This window comes from Labrus mixtus, chromosome 4 (assembly GCF_963584025.1).
Source record: "Labrus mixtus chromosome 4, fLabMix1.1, whole genome shotgun sequence".
Classification (NCBI taxonomy): Eukaryota; Metazoa; Chordata; class Actinopteri; order Labriformes; family Labridae; genus Labrus; species Labrus mixtus.
In genome coordinates this window covers 2083581-2102548 of record NC_083615.1, presented here as the reverse complement: position 1 = coordinate 2102548, position 18968 = coordinate 2083581, and the positions used below count along the sequence as shown (strand labels likewise).

Genomic DNA, 18968 nt, shown 5'->3' with positions numbered 1-18968 from the left:
TATTGACTGATAATTAATAAAGTTTTCTGTGATAAGTTTTGAATTCTTTTATACATTTCAACAATACTGAATCATTTCATTTCAATGCATTTGGTGTATCAAAGACATCAGTGTTGGTTGTCTTGGCCATACCTGAGCTTGTGGCTGTAACAGAGTCTGGAGTGTAGGTGAAGGGCTGGGCATCATGTGATCTGCCAGCATTGGTCATCACAAAGACTCCCACAGAAATTGGAGAATTGATTGACTGGTTGTGGAACGGCGGGACTGTCACTATCAAATGGTTCTGGAAAAACACATGTAGTGAAAAGGACGATCAGCAGGCTGGTTTGATACAGCAGGAAGTTTTATTATCAAAGGGGGAAACACATTTTCATTTGTATTTACCTGATGGAAAAGGTCCATGTCAATCTTTGCCTCAGCTTGCCAGGAATTATCATCTACAAATAGACAAACAAATACTTTTACATGTTTGCATCCATCAGAGGTTAACATGCAGAAACCTACATCCACAACTACTTTATGATACAACTTAAGGACAACTCTTGACAATCTGGGTATCCCACCTGCAATGTTCTCCTGAAATATAACTTTGGTTCCTTTGAGGAAGTTCTTTCCGATAATGAAAACTTCCTCTCCTCCTCTCACTGTGCAGCTGTGAAGACTCTTCTTCAGGATCTCTGGTACTCCTGCTGGCTGAGCTGAAGAATGACAGAAGAGTCAAAGGATCAAAACTCATGACATCTCGGCTAGTTTTTTTGCACTTCTTCCAATGGAGAGTTCAAGCAGTCATCACCAGAAAACACACCGTTTCCCGTCCTTCTGAAGCCTGATGCAGGCTGTTAGTAGGTTTTTTTTAGGTGTTTTGTTTCAACTACTCACTGCAGAGGATGGGTGATGACAGGGCTTGCAGAGTAAGTGCTGATCCATCAGGTTGGGGTATGCAGACCCTGAAGGCCAGCCTGGCACGTGTGCTCTTCTTCTTGGATCCTGCCACACCAATACGAGCCTCCACATCTGCATTTCGCAGCTTCAAAATTCCTACACAGTCCACCCTGCAGAAAACAACACAGGCTTTGAAATTGCATACTAAAATACTTTTAAATATCAGCACTGCACAAGTAATTAAGTAATACACGATGAAATAAGTTCTCACGCAAGTGTCATGTCGGTGCTGGGCTCCAGAGGGATCTCGATGACGGTCGTGCCCTCTATGTCCACCTCCTTGCAGGCTGTAGTGTTGCGTCCTGTCACTCTGCAGGCCTGGTAGAAACCATGAGGCTTCACTCTGCCGGCATCATTTGCAACAAATACTTGCAGCACTACTGGTTCACTAACGCCCTCCAACTAGGGACAAAAAAATATATAGAAATTATGTTAACAACTTGCTCTGCACTATTAATATAAAAATCTACACAAGTGAAAGAATGAACACATGGTGTAAATTCAAAATGAACACAGGGTGACGCTATCGTACCTAAAAATGTTGTAAAGTTATGTTAAGCAACTAAGAGTGCAACACACAATATGATTAAAAATAAACATATAAGTAACTCCAATGCATTTCAGTTCTACTTAATCTGGTGTGTTATACAAAAACAAAAATTGCCACTGTTTAATTTGCTGACCGTGGAGGGTTAAATGCATTACTATCTAACTAAATGTATACATTATTCCTTTTCTTACTTCCCAAATATATCGAGCAGGGGGGATATTGCCATAGACACAGCTGCACAGTCATGCCCTTGTTTTGTTTTGGGGGTGGGGCGGGGGCATTTCAGTGAATTCCAACATGGCTGTTTTATATTTATCTTTTGTTAAGAATAAGCAGTCGGGGTTCTTTGTCAAACCTTAACAGTGGGAAATCCCTGCTGTGTGCGATCTTTGACAGATCCTCTGCTGCCCTCTGTCAGATAGCGTGCTCTGTGCTGGGTCTCCGGCTGCACCAGGATCTTAAGCTCCTTCCCATCACTTCTTTGGGGGAACTGAGTAGACAGTGATCCACTCCTCACGGCAGTTCCCGACTCAAGAGAGCTGAAGAGCAATAAAAAAAAGCACACGATGATGACACCAATGTGACTTACAGAACTTGCATTCCTATAAAAGGGAGATAGAGTGTAATTGCTGACAGACTCATGCATCAGATAAGGGTTACCTCACCTTGAACCTGCCTTGTCTGTGCCCAGCTGGGACAGGACAAAGTGAGGGGCCTTGGCACTGTCAGCATCAAACACGTCCATGCTGTCCTCTGGATTAGCGGGTTTAGGGCCGGGCCGCTGACGGGGGGTGCGCTTTCTAGACTTGCGCGGCACCTCTGTGTTGTCATTGTAGGAGATGGAACTGATCAAGCTGAAGTTTGAAAGGGAATCATCGGCCCATATGCTGCTGCTCTGCTCCGAGTCTGGACCTGTCGGAGCGGATACTGCAGGCTCCTCTTGGCAAGACATCTGGCTGTCGTCAAACAGGTCCTCGGGCGGCGGGGATATGCTCAACACAGGCCTCCGTTTTGATGGTGTGTTTTGAGGCTGCTGGACTCCCAGCCCTGATAACACTCCTCCTGACCCTATGTCTCCTGCTGCAGTGTTCGCTCCGCTGTTGCCTCTGCTGGGGGCAGACGCAGCAGCCTCCATACCTTGCATCTCTGAAGCTCCAGCTCCGTCCACTCCGGTGGAGTTGAGATGCTGGGAGACCTTGAGATGGTCCGAGGACGAGGTAGAGGAGCCGGCGGATGGGACTCCCATGGGCAGGGAGGAGGAGGAGGCCGAGGGGCTGGAGGTGGATGAGGTGGCATCTGTGGTGGCATGTACAGATAAGTTAGCACAGATGTTCAGCACAGTGCAGGCTAGCAGTCCCATTCAAGCAGCTGAATTTGTGCATGATTTGTATTGATTTCCCCTCTTCCCAACTCTAATTTCAACAGTCTGTTGTGGGTTATCTGCTCTCACTGTGCATGCGAGAGCTGTCAAGCATTGATCAAATATACTGAAGTTAAAGTTGAGAAGGGTACTTTAGGTCCCACAATGTTTTTGATTCCTACAGATCCTTTTTTCTTTAATTAAAAACAATGTGACAAAACTGGCATGCTTTGTTTACAAAAAACAAAAGCAAGCTATAAATTGAAACATACACATTGCCTGAAAGAAACAGAACAAAATCTGGTCAAACTTTTTCTTGTACAGCCAAATTTGCAAGCCGGTAATTGTGGCGCCAAATTAAATTTTGCCAGGGTTACATTACAGTTTGTGCAATGTGCATTCAGTAGTAAAAAACAGTAGTTTGCGCATGCCAATTGGAAGATTTTGGTTGGGACTGAGCGTAGCCATGGAGACAGAATAAACAAGCCTCTGACCTATGGAGCAGTGAACTGCAGACCATTTTATATGCAGACACTCCCTGCCTCAGAGGGAACTTCCTGCAATAAAAACGAGACAGCCAATGAGCAACAAGAGAGCTGATCATTCAAGAGTCAACTTCTGTCAATCAGTTAATTGGATGAATTAAAAACACTGAAGGAAGGGATACCTTTTGTTGACCATTTATAGACATTTTTTAAAGTAGGGTTATTGGTTCATGATGATCTGAAGAACATTACAGTAGTCATGCTTTTTGATCGGCGCTGCTTAAGGCCAGCTGGGTCAGCCGGGGAAAGTTAAAATGTATATTGACAAAAGTGCTCTCCAACATGACTGTTCATCAGTATCGTTGCTCTCTCAGGTGAAACTCAAGACTAGAAATCTTCTCAGTTAACACTGACGTGGGGCTTCCCTGAACCATGATCCAAGATCAGACCATGGTCTTTTTATTTTGTTGCTTTATCATATTGACAGTTCAACATTTGTTAGGGGCAACTTCACTGTTTCACAAAGAGAGATACCCTTCATAGTTACTAAAAAATGTTAGCTGCTTTGAAAGATTAGAAGTAGTCGTTTAATCATGCCGCTGTAAAGCTCAAAAGCTTGGTTAACTCCTTTCGACTATCCGATGGCAGACAGCTGTATAATTGTTAGAATTATTATTAAACTGATGCTTTGAAATGCCTTAAAAAAACCACATGACCATCAGCAGGCGACTGCTTATTCCTGTAGAGTAAATTGTCTGTGTAGGTTCTCGGTCATCCAGGTCAGGGGAAACTCAAAGCTCGATCCATCTGGACTAGGTTGAGGCAACTGGACTTGGTTGAGGATCTTGAAGACCTCTCCTCCGAAAGGCTTCTTTGAGTCCACAAGTTAGTTCAGAACTGAAGAAGCCTTTCGGAGGAGAGGTGAAACATCTTCAAGATCTTCAACCTAGTCCAGTTGCCTTTTGGATCAAGCTTTCGAATGTAAAGTAATTTTTCATCAAATCTGAGCCAGATACCCAACAAGGCACACAGCCCTGAAGATCCTATGATTACATTTGAACCCTATGTTTGGCATGCAGTGGTACATTAAATAGAATATTTATGTTGTAGCTGAAACTGGGTCAGATAAGCAAAAGATAAAAATAAAAATCCCAAACCATAGAGAGTTAAAGAGACAGGGCCAGATCATGTGCAAAAAAAACCCAATTAACTGTTGTCGGTCATTCAGTGATTAAAGGGAATGGCCTATTCGAAAGTGTTTTTGACAGGATTCATGACAGATCCTGATTTGACTCTTCTCTCTCTAGACGGAGACGTAATATTTCTATTTTATTTAAAGGCTTTATATGTGATGTTTCACACTTCAATGTAGAAATCAAGTATCTCCTCTGAAAATAACTCTGTGAGTCATGACTGTCTACAATGGGTGTAACACCCGAGTCCCACTGTCTGTGATGTTTTCAGAGTTTTCAGAGTCCTATCTTCACTTTGTTTACATCGCCCGGACGGCCGGCTGACTCCTCCCCTCGTGTATAAAAGTTGTTTAATTGAGGGACTAGAGAAAAGAAGAATAACATACTGTACTCACTGCTTAACTGTGTTTCTAGATCACGCTCATTTCAGGTAAATTTACATGCAGTGTGAAGATACGAGCATAATAAAGATCACTAGCATTAGCATGCTAACACAACAATGCAGCGCGAGTTGTTTTGGTTTCATGCTGGAGCTCAAGGGCGACATCTGCTGGATCAAAAAAATCACATATAAAGCCTATAAAACCAAAGGGGTTTTGACAGGATTCATGACAGATCCTGATTTGACTCTAGACGGAGACGTAATATTTCTATTTTATTTAAGAAATACAAAGTGATGTTGCTCTATGCAATTTAATGAATTTAGGTTTTTGACTAAGCTCTAGTTAGTACAACAAGATAAAATACTAAAATAAGTTGCATCTATCTTAGACTTGCTTTAAAACAAATGTTCACACTAACCAGATCAATATATTAACAACTACAAGGTGGAGGTGCTTATAGGAAGTGCAGTATCGTAAGGAGAAACAGAACTATTTTTGTTCATCACTAAATGAAAGTCACTTTGAAAGTCGCTTTAACAATCAAACTTTAACGAGGTGCTACAATAGATGCCGACACTGAAACATAATCTATCTTCATAACATAATGGATGACTGAGATGACTGCTTAAGCCAAAAGGACATTATCTGGATCAGCATGACTAGTTACATTCTAAAGCAGATCCACCTAAGTGTATGCTTTACTGCCTTAAAAGCCAAAGTGAAATAAAGCGTTAAGCACAAGCATAACAGTGAAAAGTGCTGCAGAAAAAAAAACAAGAGAAATGAGAAGGAACAAGCTATGTTAGCATGCTGTTAATGCAAACTCTACTTGGAGCTGCTATTCAGCTTTCCAGCAACAGAAAACTGTGAATGACCTTCACAACATCGAAGCCATAAACATTATATCATTGCATTTTGACTAGCACGCTGTGGATTAGCTGGATATTAACTCTAAAGTTATGCTAATGAAGCTATCTAATAAACATTTCTGTCCAGTCTTTTTTTCTAAAGGGTAAGGTGAAGATCTCTAGGATCTTACTGAAGTTGCTGTTTGTGTTGATATCAGACAAACATTTGGAGTCTAAGCAAGCAGTGTTTTACATATTTGCTGCTAGGATTACAAGAGAAGATGTCATATTAACATCTAAAAGATGCTAACAGTGTCAGCTAACGCAGACTTAGTCAAACAAGCTGCCAGACAGGACACACTGAAGAGAGGACACTATGTATGTTCAATAATTGGAGGATTTCCTTCATGTAGAAGAAAAATAAAAGAATTTGCAAAAACAACAAATATGTCGAAATACAGTTCAACTCTACAACTTCTCAATCCCCCAACCCCAAGATAGTACAACCATATTCTTATGAAGCAGGTGAAACCCAAATAAACCTGAACTCAGGGTAAATACTACACCAGTCATTTGAATCTCAATCATCCACTAACCTTAATTGTCTCAGTATCTAGTGAAAGGGTGAAGTTGCCCCCAGACACTGATTCAAGTTCATACACTTTTCTTCACCCCCTACTGTCTTGGGGAATAAATTGGCAAGGAGAAACTGATCCCAGATCATGGTTTTTCATAAAACTGAGCAGGTAGCTCACCTGAAGCCAAAGCTGCAGAGGGGGGAGGTCCCGCCTCTCCCCCACTCGTCTGACTCATGGTGGGCGGGTCAGTCTGGGCGGACGGCGGCTGGAGCTGGAGTTCTTTAGGGAGGAGGTCATAAACCGACTCTGTCATAAAGGACATGCAGGAGAAATTAAATTAGGTTCTGAAAAACATACATCATATTATTGTTCATAACAGAATTGAATGGAAAAGAAAAGGTTTTCCACATCTCTCATAAGTGGAAATCTTCAGACAAGCACATTCATAGCTGGAGCCAAACAATGATAAGCCATTAAAGGTAAAATCACTCTGTTTCTTTAAACGAAGACAGAACATTATATGCTGTGGCTAAGTCACTACGAGATGTTTTTGTCTCTCACTAGTTAATCCACTTCAACACCAAGCATACATTATAATGTCCTTAAATTCTTATGTCACACAAAGGACCGGTTACAAAACCATACAAGCATTATATCTTGACCAAAAGCTGAAAAGAAGGGATGATTGCTTTAGGATGTGATCCACTAATGACAGCATAAATGAGACCAAACTCACTTTAAAATACAATCTTGGAGCATATTGACAAATGTTGACTTTTTCATCATACAATGCACACTAGAAAAATGAACATCACATGTCAGTCGGTCAGTCTTAGCTTGTTAATCATCTTTTTTGTTTTTCTTACTATCAATCAAACTCTCAGCTGCAGCATCCAGGCAACCTGTTCCCAATATTCATTTCCCTGTGATGATTATCTGACAAGCACCTGTTTTCTTTGTTACCTGGGCGACGAGGCCTGCCCCGTTGGGTTTATGTTCGGTTGCTTGGAGCAGCAACATTAAACACCTTGCTGAACAGAACAGGCTGAGAATCTTTCTGTCGCAGCATCCAGAGCATGTAGCATCTGTCTAAAGGCCCCCCCAATATAATGGTAGGGGAAACACTGTTTGGCATTTGAAAGTGAATATGAATGTCTTGCTGTGATATGTGTTACATAATAATATGACTTTATTAACAATTATAGCTCCGAAAGGCATTCCAAACATTCATCCTATAGCTAATGAAGGTTGCTGGTAACAAACCTTTTGACAGCTTTTTAGGTTGACTTAATGAAACCAAAGTGTGACTTTGCCAATACGGACAAGGTGTTGACTTAGTGCAGGGCTCGAGACTAAGGGTTTCCCGTCGTCCCAGGTACAATGCAGCTGTAGTAGCTACGTAAATTAAAGAAAATAACTGATTAATCAAACTGAAACTTGGAGAAGGGAGAATTCAAATGTACTTGGTAGTACCGGTGCCATATTGAAACCGATTTTAGCACCCACCCGTTATCCAATAAAAATTCAAGACACATTGCTCGCTTACAAAACAGCGACAAAAACGTCTCCTCCTTACTTTAACTCATCCAGGTCTACACTCCCTCCCCCCCACTACGCTCTGCCAATGAAAGGCGTCTGATCCAACCTTCACAACAGGGTCCTAAGTCTCTGACTAGACTCTTCTCCTCTGTCGCCCCCCGGTGGTGGAATGAACTTCCAAACTCCATGTGATCTGCAGAGTCCCTCTGCACCTTTAAGAAAAAGCTAAAGACCCAGCTCTTTCATGAATACCTACTAACTTAATGATGATGGTCTCCATATTATTGATGATGATGATGGTAATGACGATGGTTTTTGTTTGATAACGACGACTTATAAGATGGTTTCTATACTGATTAGAGCTCTCAAGAACTGCCCTCAATGTTGTGCTTTGCCTCTGGTCACTTCCTGTCAGCACCTGTGTGTCCAATCAGACTCAAAGCTGATCGTTTGCTCTTACTCACATTGTTCCCTTTTTTCTAGATCCTTGCTTCTGTTGTTCTTACTCTCTGATGTACGTCGCTTTGGATAAAAGCGTCTGATAAGTGAATTGTAGAATTGTAGACATTGTAAATCATTTATATATATATATTTATATATATATATATATTGTTATCACTTTTTCTTCAGTGTTATCAAGGTGGTTATAACAAAAACAGTGAATGGATCTCACTTAGGTTGGTTAGAGGAAATCAAAGCAAGCAAACACAGAGTGAGGCTGAAACCAAATCTGTGTGTCAAGATTAATGTTTCCTTCACATATAAAAAACATTCTGTTGGCAACACTAACACAACACTGGGTGTCTTTTTGGTAAATGAAATTAGACTCTGAGGGGTTTAGTATATTAAGACATTCTTTGATATCTGTTGACACGATGATTCCTAGAAGCTATCACCAACCTCTGCAGCTTCACAGGATTAAATTGCCTTTGATGGCAGATAAACACTTGATAAGGTAGTCTGGTTGCTAAGAAACAGGGACTCATCAACACCCTGACTTGGATATTTCAGCTGTGCATCCAGCTAGTGGAGTTGTCATCTGACACTCTGCTATGACTTAGCACCAGCAGAATGGGAAACTGACAGGACATATGATCTCGCAGTTTTGTGACGTCAACAACCCAAAGTCACCACAGTTCACACAAAGAGCTACACAGTACTGTAGCTTAGGGACACATCATTGCTTAACCAGAGCTACAGGTTGTATAACTTTTCTATCCTGATGGATTGGAGATACTATAGGCTATATCTAGACCCAGATTTTACTCCAAACACTTTTGACAATGTATTTAAGATATGGGATAGTAAAGGACTCACATTATTGTACCGAATGTGTAAGGACTTGACTCCTTTGAAAACATTGCAAAAAAAAAAACATGGTATTGCTAGCAACTATTTCTGTCGATACTTCAGGAGCTATTTAAGTTCAAATCAGAACTCTGTGAGATCTCCATCCTCTGCTGAGATACATAATACAGATACAACAAAGTCATAATCCCAAAAATGTAATCAGAAAAATCTACCAACAATTTCAGTAAGAAACTTTGAAGATTTAGGTTATATTAAATATATCTGACCCTGACCATGCTCTGAACACAGAGTGAACTATTACCATCAAACTGGAGATACAGGGTCCCACGTTTTAAGAAGGTTAGACTGAAACACTCGTTTGTTCACCAATCAATCCTAAAATTGCGGAACTGAATCCCAGATCAAAGCACGTTTAGGGCCTCTTGGTATTTGAGTGTTGTGTCAAATGTTTGTATCTTTGTTTCTTGTCTTAATTTCTGTGCCGCAAATGGAGCCACTCTGATGCAAGACAAATTTCGGACTGACAATAAAGTACTATCTAATCTCATCTATATTAAAGGTCCAATATGTAAGATATTACTAAATTAAATCATAAAATGACCTTACTATATTTACATTTAAGGAAACATGCTATGTTAAAGTGCTGGCTTCTCTGTCAACAACGCAGCAGCCATGCCCTCCTTCTAAGTTTCGACTCCATTGTGGAATGGTCTGTATTTGTTTTGATCTGAAAAGTAGGAGGTTTTAAAACACCCACACACCGTCGTATTGCCCCACTTCCTCGGTTTGCCAGGCAAATGGAGGTAGGGTGTTGCAGTGGTGAAAGTGGGCAAACAAACTGGTCAGATATAGTATTACTCAACATAACCTTGGCAATTTTCTAAAAGGCTTCACGACCAGAACTGCTGTAAATCTCTGATAAATATTGGAGATGCTTTTGAGAAGGGAGGTTAGAATGCAAAAAGGTTCAGTGTCCGCGATATAGCAACCTGTGTGCACATCTATAGGGGAGGAGACAGCTTTCTCCAATGTTTTACATTTGGACTGCAGTACCCATTTTAGACACTAGGTGTCCGGGTTACATATTTCTCTTATAAAGAGAAATGGAAGGAGTGGGGCAGATTTATACCTGAAAAGTTAAATCAGAGCTTCAAAGACATTTTTGCATCATCAGATCACCCTATTGACAGAAATACAAATGAAAGATGAATGTTTGGTATCTTAGAACACCATCCATTGTGTCCAAGTATACACAAATGAGTAAAACTTGCTGGAGAGAACGTGTGGGGAAAATAAAGTGGATAAAAAAATGATTTTCCTTATGCAAAAACATACAAACCTATTGGTCTGATGTTTTAAATATTTTTTTTTTAAAAAGGAACCTCCCTCCCATGGTAAACACGTGGTTAGAGACAGAGGAGGGCATTTATAGTGTGGAAAAAGTGACATACATATGAATAAGAATGAAAAGTTTGAAAGAAGACGAGTAAAGCTTCTTTTAAATCAAGAACAGGATGATGACAAACTTTATATTACGTAAATATGAAAATAAATATTAAATGAACCATGTTTGGTGAAGATATTTTTTTAAGGATTATTGCAAAACTGTAAATAGGGATTATCAAACAAGGCCTACCTCAACAAATTAAATTTCAAAGCCTAAACTTTTGCCTTGTAGTTGTCTGTAGTATTTGTATTCTTTCTTTTATTTTAAATGGTATATGAATGTATAGATACATATATACACATGAATATGTATGAATAAAAGTACTATTGTTGGTACTTATGTGGGTACTTACAATCTAGTTTATTTATGTCTTCTTCCTTAATTCCTTTTTTAGTATGGGTGTGAGGGTTAACAAAAGAAAACAAAGGGTTTTAAGATAACTTGAAACAACCGGAAATGTATTTTTGCACTAACAATATTGATTGACAAAATAAAGTATTTAGAGAAAATAACTGCATGGCATTAGAGTTGTTGTGAACAGAATGTCAACAATAAGTTTTGAAGACCCCTGAAGTAGCCAAACAGAAGGTTTCTATAAAGTGTACTGGAGAAAACCTGATAATAAACTTAAATGTGAGAAACAAACAGAAGAGTGTGCATGATACTCAATATAAGCATCTATCTGTGTCTGTTGTGCTTTGTTCATGATGTAAAAGAGCCTTTGTGCATCATGACTGTACTGCAAACCCGACATGACATCAGCCTTGACTGCTCCTTTCACAGGAGATGTGTGTATGATGCACCGTGTGTGTGTTCCACCTGACTGGAGCTCATTTGTTGGCAACGAAGAGCAGTCATATAACAACAAAAGGTCCTTGCCATTGGGGCTTGGGACATACATATTCCAGCCAAATAATTAAGAGTAAAACATCTTAATAAGCTGGGCGTCTCCCGGTACACAGTTGGAGTCGGGTCACAAAGCCAGGCAGGATGATAATGCACTGACTGAATCAGATGAGTAAACGATGCATTTGAACTTATGTCATTGTGCCGGGACCAAAAGGAGCACAAGTCCATCACTCTCCTAGAGTTTCTATAGGTCACTGATGACAAAAACTGAAACTCACTATGAAGATTTTGTTTTCCATTTTCTTGTAATTTTCCCAACATACTGTCACCAGTAGTTTTAACTTAAACTAGTGGTGCAACAGATCACAAACCTCATGGCTTGGATTGGATCAGGTTTATTTTGGTCACATTTGATCATCAGATCTTTTTCTTTGGGATCAGCAGAAAAAAAGAGTCTACTCCTCAGCTAGCCATGACTCAAACTTTATGTCTTAACAGCAGCACAACTAATGAAAATGCATCTCCATGAATCTTAATGTTTCACATCCTCACTTTTCTTTAGGCTTAAGACATTGTTCGATTCTACTACAAGTATAATTCAAGCAGTTAGATAAGATATGTAGAAAGTGCTTTTAAAAATCTCAGTACATCATACTGTAATATAAGAAGCTGCATTAACGCCATAACAATATTAGTTACCTCTAACAGAAACATCAACAAGTTAGCTGTTATCTAAAGAAAGACATTCTTTTCTAATTTAGCTTTGACAGTGTTAAACATGTAACATACACACACCCTTAATTTAGTGCATATGTGTACATTAAGGGACTATATTTTCAGTTTTTGGACCGAACACACGCCATGTAAGACAGATTGATTGGCTGAGTTTACAGCTACAGACTATACAGCAGGCTGTTATGTTACTGACATTAACTTTCTGATTGATGTTGTACGCAGCCACCAGCTGAAACCTGCATGATAAATTCAGACGCAGGGAGATGAAACAGAGAGTCGAAGCAGAGTTACAAACAGTGTCACCATACACACTGACATACCAACACTTTAACACGTCTCTGTGTGGAACTCACGGGAAGAAATACATTTTAAAGACTGAATTTACTTCCTATTTTTATTTTTTACAGCGGATCGCATGTGTTCAGTTAAACCGTGGGGTGTGATCGGAAATGATCACAAACTGTGATCCATTTTCCCACTAACTTCAACACATCCTCCCTGCTCTAAAATAGGCTGTAGGGTATAACTCACATACAACACATTTTAATATGAAATCCAGAAGAAAAACTCATATGGAAATAGTGATTATAATACGGTAAATTCTTCAAAGCCTAGAGAAGGTTTTACTGGATCAGTTCTATTTCATAGGGACTGCATTGGATTTAAAAAAAAGAGAAAAAAGAATTGTACTTTAATTACATAAAACAAATACAGCTGGTAATCAATAAGCACAAAATGGGTACAATTCATTGTTGATCAGTCACGCTCTTATTTGGTTATGTAAATAAATGTACAGTCTGGATTTCATTGTATTTTGAATTGACTAATGTGCAGGACTCGCCAGGGAATGAACAGTATGCAAAACGGTGTGTACGCTGTGGTGTGGCTGTGGGGATACTGGAATTTATTTTTTTAATACTTTTTACAACATACTTCTCTGACAATAAGAACATTAAACTGATTTTAATATGAAACGGAGTCCCATTTTCTTTTGCATTGTACAAAATCTGATGATTTAAGAGAATTATTGTTTCATGAAGTAAAATCTGAAATATTGGGGCGGACAGATGTGCAGAAACTGGAATGGCTGTTTAAGTTTGATGTGTTTAAACTTGATCATTTTGTTTCAAAAGCTTGGAAAAGAAGACAGGATATTCTGTTTGATTAGTTTGACTTCTTGTTTTCTCTTTTTGTTTCTTGAGAATGAATATAGTTTACCTAGTGCACTCTGATCCGGAAACGTTTTTAATTGATGGTGTCATGTAAGCCTAAGCGGGCTGGCCATATGGATGTATGTATGACACAATGATAAAATAAAAAATTAAACTAAACTCTGTAAAACTTTTAGCCAGCCAAGTTTTGGTACATGATTGATTTTTACCATCAAATAAGGTAAATCAGTTTTCAATATGCAAACATTTATCAAAGTACCTGTTCTCTTCTCCTCTTAATTAACAGCACACAATGGAATGAGACATCTTGTGTTTAATAAAGAAATGGCCTGTCTTTGAAGCAGGAAAACCTCTTAAGCCCAGTGACTAACAGAGGAATGCTTCAGAAACAGACTCTTCACTAGGACATTGAAAAGGGCTGTCTCGTCTCAGGATAGAGACGAGTTGATTCACCGTACTCAGATGAATACTTGACACGAGTTATATTTGGTAAACAGACCTGGTTTTTGTCAGATGTGTGTACAAGTGTTTGTGCACAACTCTACAAGCCAGTATGCCAGTAAAAGTAGGCTGCAACACACCAGCCAGTCAGGGGGGCTGGACTGGTTTTAACCTACACTTAGAACAATTCAATTACCTCATCTCATAGATATGCACTGCTCATATTACACATGCCTTACAGATTTGCCAAATGGCAAGGCAACCACTCCATTTTTTTATTCTCTGCAGCTGGCTTTTGGACTAAGCTGGCAAGATGAAAGATGAATAGACAATTCATGAGGCTGATGTTTTTGTTGCAAATGAAAAAAAATTGCAAACCAAGAATGTATCTCAGTGCCCAATAATGGCTGCTTTAATGATTCACTTGGAACACATACCGGTATGCAGGAGCCAGGTTACAGACAAAGGTGCTGCTTATTGCAGTGTAACCACAAAGAAGGCCATTTTTGGGCCCTTTTTACAGCATCTATGTTTACCTTGAAACTGAAATGTGTCTGGCAAAAAATAGACTGACATTCTATTTAATTCTCCTTGAGGCTGCATGTAGATCAACCATTAATAAACCAGATCAGTAGCTCAAACTTGTGGAAAAAAATAACCCAGTTTCTAGCATGTAGATTGAGTTTAAATCCCTAACGATACAGTAACACACACGTATCTTACTGTATTAAAACACAATCTTTGTGACGGACATTAAGCACTGAAGCAGCTCACTAATGTCTTTTTAAAAGGATTCTTTTCAGAAAGGACGTTACTTCTCATATGTCTCATCTGAATGACATTAAACAGAGCCCAACTGATGCATACACACCAAAATGAATCACCAAGGGATCTCTCAAAATATAGGAATTTCCCTCCAAATTCAGTTTTTAGCGTGGCACATTTCCACAGAATAAGCAAAGCCTGTAATTTATTCGTATTTACTGAAATTTCTGATTGAGGCACTGCAGGATAACCACCTTGTCTCTGGGGGCAGCATCACACTTCACAGCGTACAATTATTAGTAGAAGAAGACGTCCACTTGCACTTCTACAAACAACCAAACAAACCAGCATACCGTGGAGCAAGATGAGCCAGCTGAATTTGCAACTAAAATGCTGTCAAAACCTGAGTTAAAACAGTTATTCACCATTATTCTCGAGCAGAAAAATGGGCAGAAAAAGCAGTGGAAACCTTCTTTAAAGAAATCAGGAGTACTGAAACGTTGTGTGATTTTTTCTAATAAATTGGTGATACTTAGCAAGAGTATTCAGGATTTATTAATTTTTAAAATACCACCCCAAATTACTGAGATTCCATTTCAGAGGGTATTACTTTTATCAGAGGACCTCTGTGTGTGTGCTAAAATATGGTAGGGTTAATTGCCCTGGAATTTTTATTTTGACAAATTACAGACATGGTCAATTCACAGGGTATTAAAAAGACAGACATCCTCCACATTTATTACAGATGACCAGAGGACCCCAGGAAATACTAGGGCTTTAGATTTCTGCTACAAGTCCAAAACCAACGGTGCTGAATTGTGGTAAGTCTGACACCATTTACTAAAAACCACACACCACAGCTCAAGTTTCCTCCACTAGCGGAACCTACTCGTCTTCTAAAATGTTCCATCCTTCCTTTTGAAAAGGGGAGCAAGAGAACATCATCATGCAAAGACAAAATATTTCTGGAGGACTGCTCCTGAAATCCTCCTGATCTGGTTGTTCACACATGCACCTCATAGTGGGAGACTATCCTGGTGGGACAGAAGGGGCCGAGGTCAGATTTGAACCCAAAGCCACTGCGATGACGACTGTAGCCTCTGAACATTGGGCGCACAACTATTATGCTATCGCGCCCCCCCCCCCAATAGAATCACAAAACCCAACAGAGAAGAACATACTGACCAACAGAAAATGGAATGCAGCCATTTAATTATGTGCATGGAGATCGTAACAGACAGTGTGCATATAATCTATGGTCGTGCACCAATTACAGCAAATAAACATCACCACCCCCTTCCCTCCCAGTTGCTCTCCTGATTATATCCGTTGCGCTGCGTTCTCACATCAGCTCTGACTCCACACAAAATCTGAGTGAAAATTTGGGCTTTTTTGGGTTCAGACATGCAGCTCAACCCATAAACGTAAATTTAAAATCATGATGTCCGCAGACACACAGTCATACATTTTTTCACTGATTTTGCCTGTTTGTATTTTTTCTTGGGATTTCAATCTATATTTGTATTCAGAGCTACGTTGTGATTTACATTGAAATATAGGTCTCCCTAAATTTATGTCAATCAAGATGTCCTGAGACAAAAAGACAAAAAGCTAAATGGGCTACATGGATAGGCTAAATGAACAGGCAGAACATATTTTATGTTGGTCATTGAAGTTTGTATTGTTTCTCAGTTTAAGACAGGAAACCATGACCCACCTACATAGTGCAATGTATTCCAGCAGGGAAAATGCAACTTGACCTGCTGAACCATTCACCCGGCTTACAGTATGAGAAACTGTACGTCTCCAAACTAGATCTTTGATGAGCATGTTTACTACCTTGACCCCCAACATGAGCACACACTTGGCTGACTTAGGATATAAATAAACTGTCATCATGTGATACAGTGTGACCGTGTGGCCATATGGCAGGCTCGCCTCAGCATTTCAGGGTCACAGAGCAATGCTTTCTGCTCGTTTATTAGCACCCTAAACATAGCAGCCGGGGCGATGTGGCACCAGCAGATAGACAGGCTATAATTGTATTAAGCATAAAAGACTTTTTGTTAGCCACTATAGACTTAATGTCAACTACAACTACCATGGAGTTAAATAACAAAAGAATCAGTATGCTATCAAGTTGCGTGTACCTATGTGTTTTAGGCTACCATAATAAAAGCAGTACATCAACAGACAAGACTCACTCATGAATAAGCTATAGGATGTTAACTGCTAGTGTTGAAAAGCAGCGACAAAAACGTCTCCTCCTTACTTTAACTCATCCAGGTCTACACTCCCTCCCCCCCCCACTACGCTCAGCCAATGAAAGGCGTCTGATCCAACCTTCACAACAGGGTCCTAAGTCTCTGACTAGACTCTTCTCCTCTGTCGCCACCCGGTGGTGGAATGAACTTCCAAACTCCATGTGATCTGCAGAGTCCCTCTGCACCTTTAAGAAAAAGCTAAAGACCCAGCTCTTTCATGAATACCTACTAACTTAATGATGATGGTCTCCATATTATTGATGATGATGATGGTAATGACGATGGTTTTTGTTTGATAACGACGACTTATAAGATGGTTTCTATACTGATTAGAGCTCTCAAGAACTGCCCTCAGTGTTGTGCTTTGCCTCTGGTCACTTCCTGTCAGCACCTGTGTGTCCAATCAGACTCAAAGCTGATCGTTTGCTCTTACTGACATTGTTCCCTTTTTTCTAGATCCTTGCTTGTGTTGTTCTTACTCTCTGATGTACGTCGCTTTGGATAAAAGCGTCTGCTCAGTGAATTGTAGAATTGTAGCAATTTCCCATTCAATTCAAGTTAAAAAAAAAACGAGTATGGAACTAACCTACAGACAAATTCCTGTTGAAAGCCTGTAACAATGCACTCGCTGACAACCACAACAGTGTTGTAGTTCCTAGAAGAAGAAGAAACGCCCTCCTAATAATAACATGACTGTTAGCTGACACATGTCCAAACTGTATTGCTGATGGGAAATATTTTGGAACCAGTAGCCCTAACCCGAGTCCCAGTGACCCCTTTTCACGACGGGGGGGTAACTCCATACCCTGAAATGTGTAGTGCAAGCAATAAAGTGCTTTGAAACATGAGTGTGTGTGAGGAGGTTCAACTCCTAAAACGAAAACAACATCATAGTAACGGTCACCACACACACACACACACACACACACACACACACACACACACAGCAAAAAACAATGGATAAGAAACATAACACACATGTTAGGCCTACTGCATGTTTCATATTCAGCACAGGAATGCACACACACACACACACACACACAGGATAAAAGACTTAGGTGGACTAAACCTCTGAACAATGTGGAAGCTGGAGAGCTATGACAAGCTGGTAAATAAAACCCAAAACATAATGCTGACCATAACTACATGTATTAATTTCATATTCAATAACACAGACATAACCTCTTTAATCGTTGTCATGATTAGAAGCGATGATTGAAGCGTATCCAGGTCTTAACACGCATGTGTCACGGCCAGCTAACCAACCAGGTACAAGCCAAATGTAGCTAACTAACTGAGCTAACCAGGCTAGCTAACAGCAGAAAAGAAGCTAACTACTGGTAGCTCGCAGCTTAACGTAAAGCTACCGGCTAAGACACTCACACACGCAGGGCGAAACGCACTCGTGTCGTCATAGCATCCCCTTATTGAGTAAAATCTTACCTTTGGAGTATAGAGATTTGGGGGAATTGAGGTCGAGATCCGAGCTAAGGAGGGATACAAAATCAGAGGGCATCGCAGCGCTTCATCGAGGGGAGGGGAAGCGGACACTCTTTTTTACAAGAAACGAAAAACGGGCAGCTCAATAAATAATAAAGCGGAATGTTTTTAATATACAGAGAATATAAAAAAACGAAACAAAAACAGAACTTTCTAGACCATTAAAAAAACCGTTAACCAGCACATCTCACGTCAGTGTGTGGTCTTTGCTGAGAGGAGACACTTTTCGTGCTACGTTGAGACGAGCACACAAACACACACTTGCCTACTGTTGGTCGGCCCACCTCTTAGCCCCTCCCCCTTTTGCTGCCCCGGGGCATGCGCGTTGGCCAGGGTGAAATACAGTGGAGAGGAGACACAGACAGTCTGGTGGCTATTGGAGAAAGTCTTATTTCTTTTCCCATTTACAAGCTGAAATATCAAAAATATTTGATACAATTGTGCATTTATTGTCTTATTTATGTAAAAATGAAGCCAATATATGTAAATTATAAGCCCCTCTGGGTTTGTTTGGCTCCTCCAGCACATTTCTTTCAAAATGTATAGTTTGTTAATTAACTAATCATTATGTACTGTCTGTTTTTCCATTGATCTATTATGTTTATG

General features: G+C 40.0%; 1 protein-coding gene across 1 annotated transcript in view; it reads right to left on the bottom strand.

Moving 5' to 3' along the window:
• Positions 1-18968, bottom strand: part of nfat5a (nuclear factor of activated T cells 5a) — a 27101-nt gene extending 8133 nt beyond the window's left edge. Inside the window, exons 1-9 of the mRNA XM_061035082.1 lie at positions 18306-18968; positions 6517-6645; positions 2158-2788; positions 1848-2031; positions 1154-1344; positions 880-1052; positions 564-698; positions 385-437; positions 133-283 (exon numbers count right to left, since the gene is read on the bottom strand). Of these exons, the coding sequence (XP_060891065.1) occupies positions 133-283; positions 385-437; positions 564-698; positions 880-1052; positions 1154-1344; positions 1848-2031; positions 2158-2788; positions 6517-6645; positions 18306-18378 (1720 nt within the window). The 5' untranslated portion in view covers positions 18379-18968. The remainder of the gene's footprint in view (positions 1-132; positions 284-384; positions 438-563; positions 699-879; positions 1053-1153; positions 1345-1847; positions 2032-2157; positions 2789-6516; positions 6646-18305) is intronic.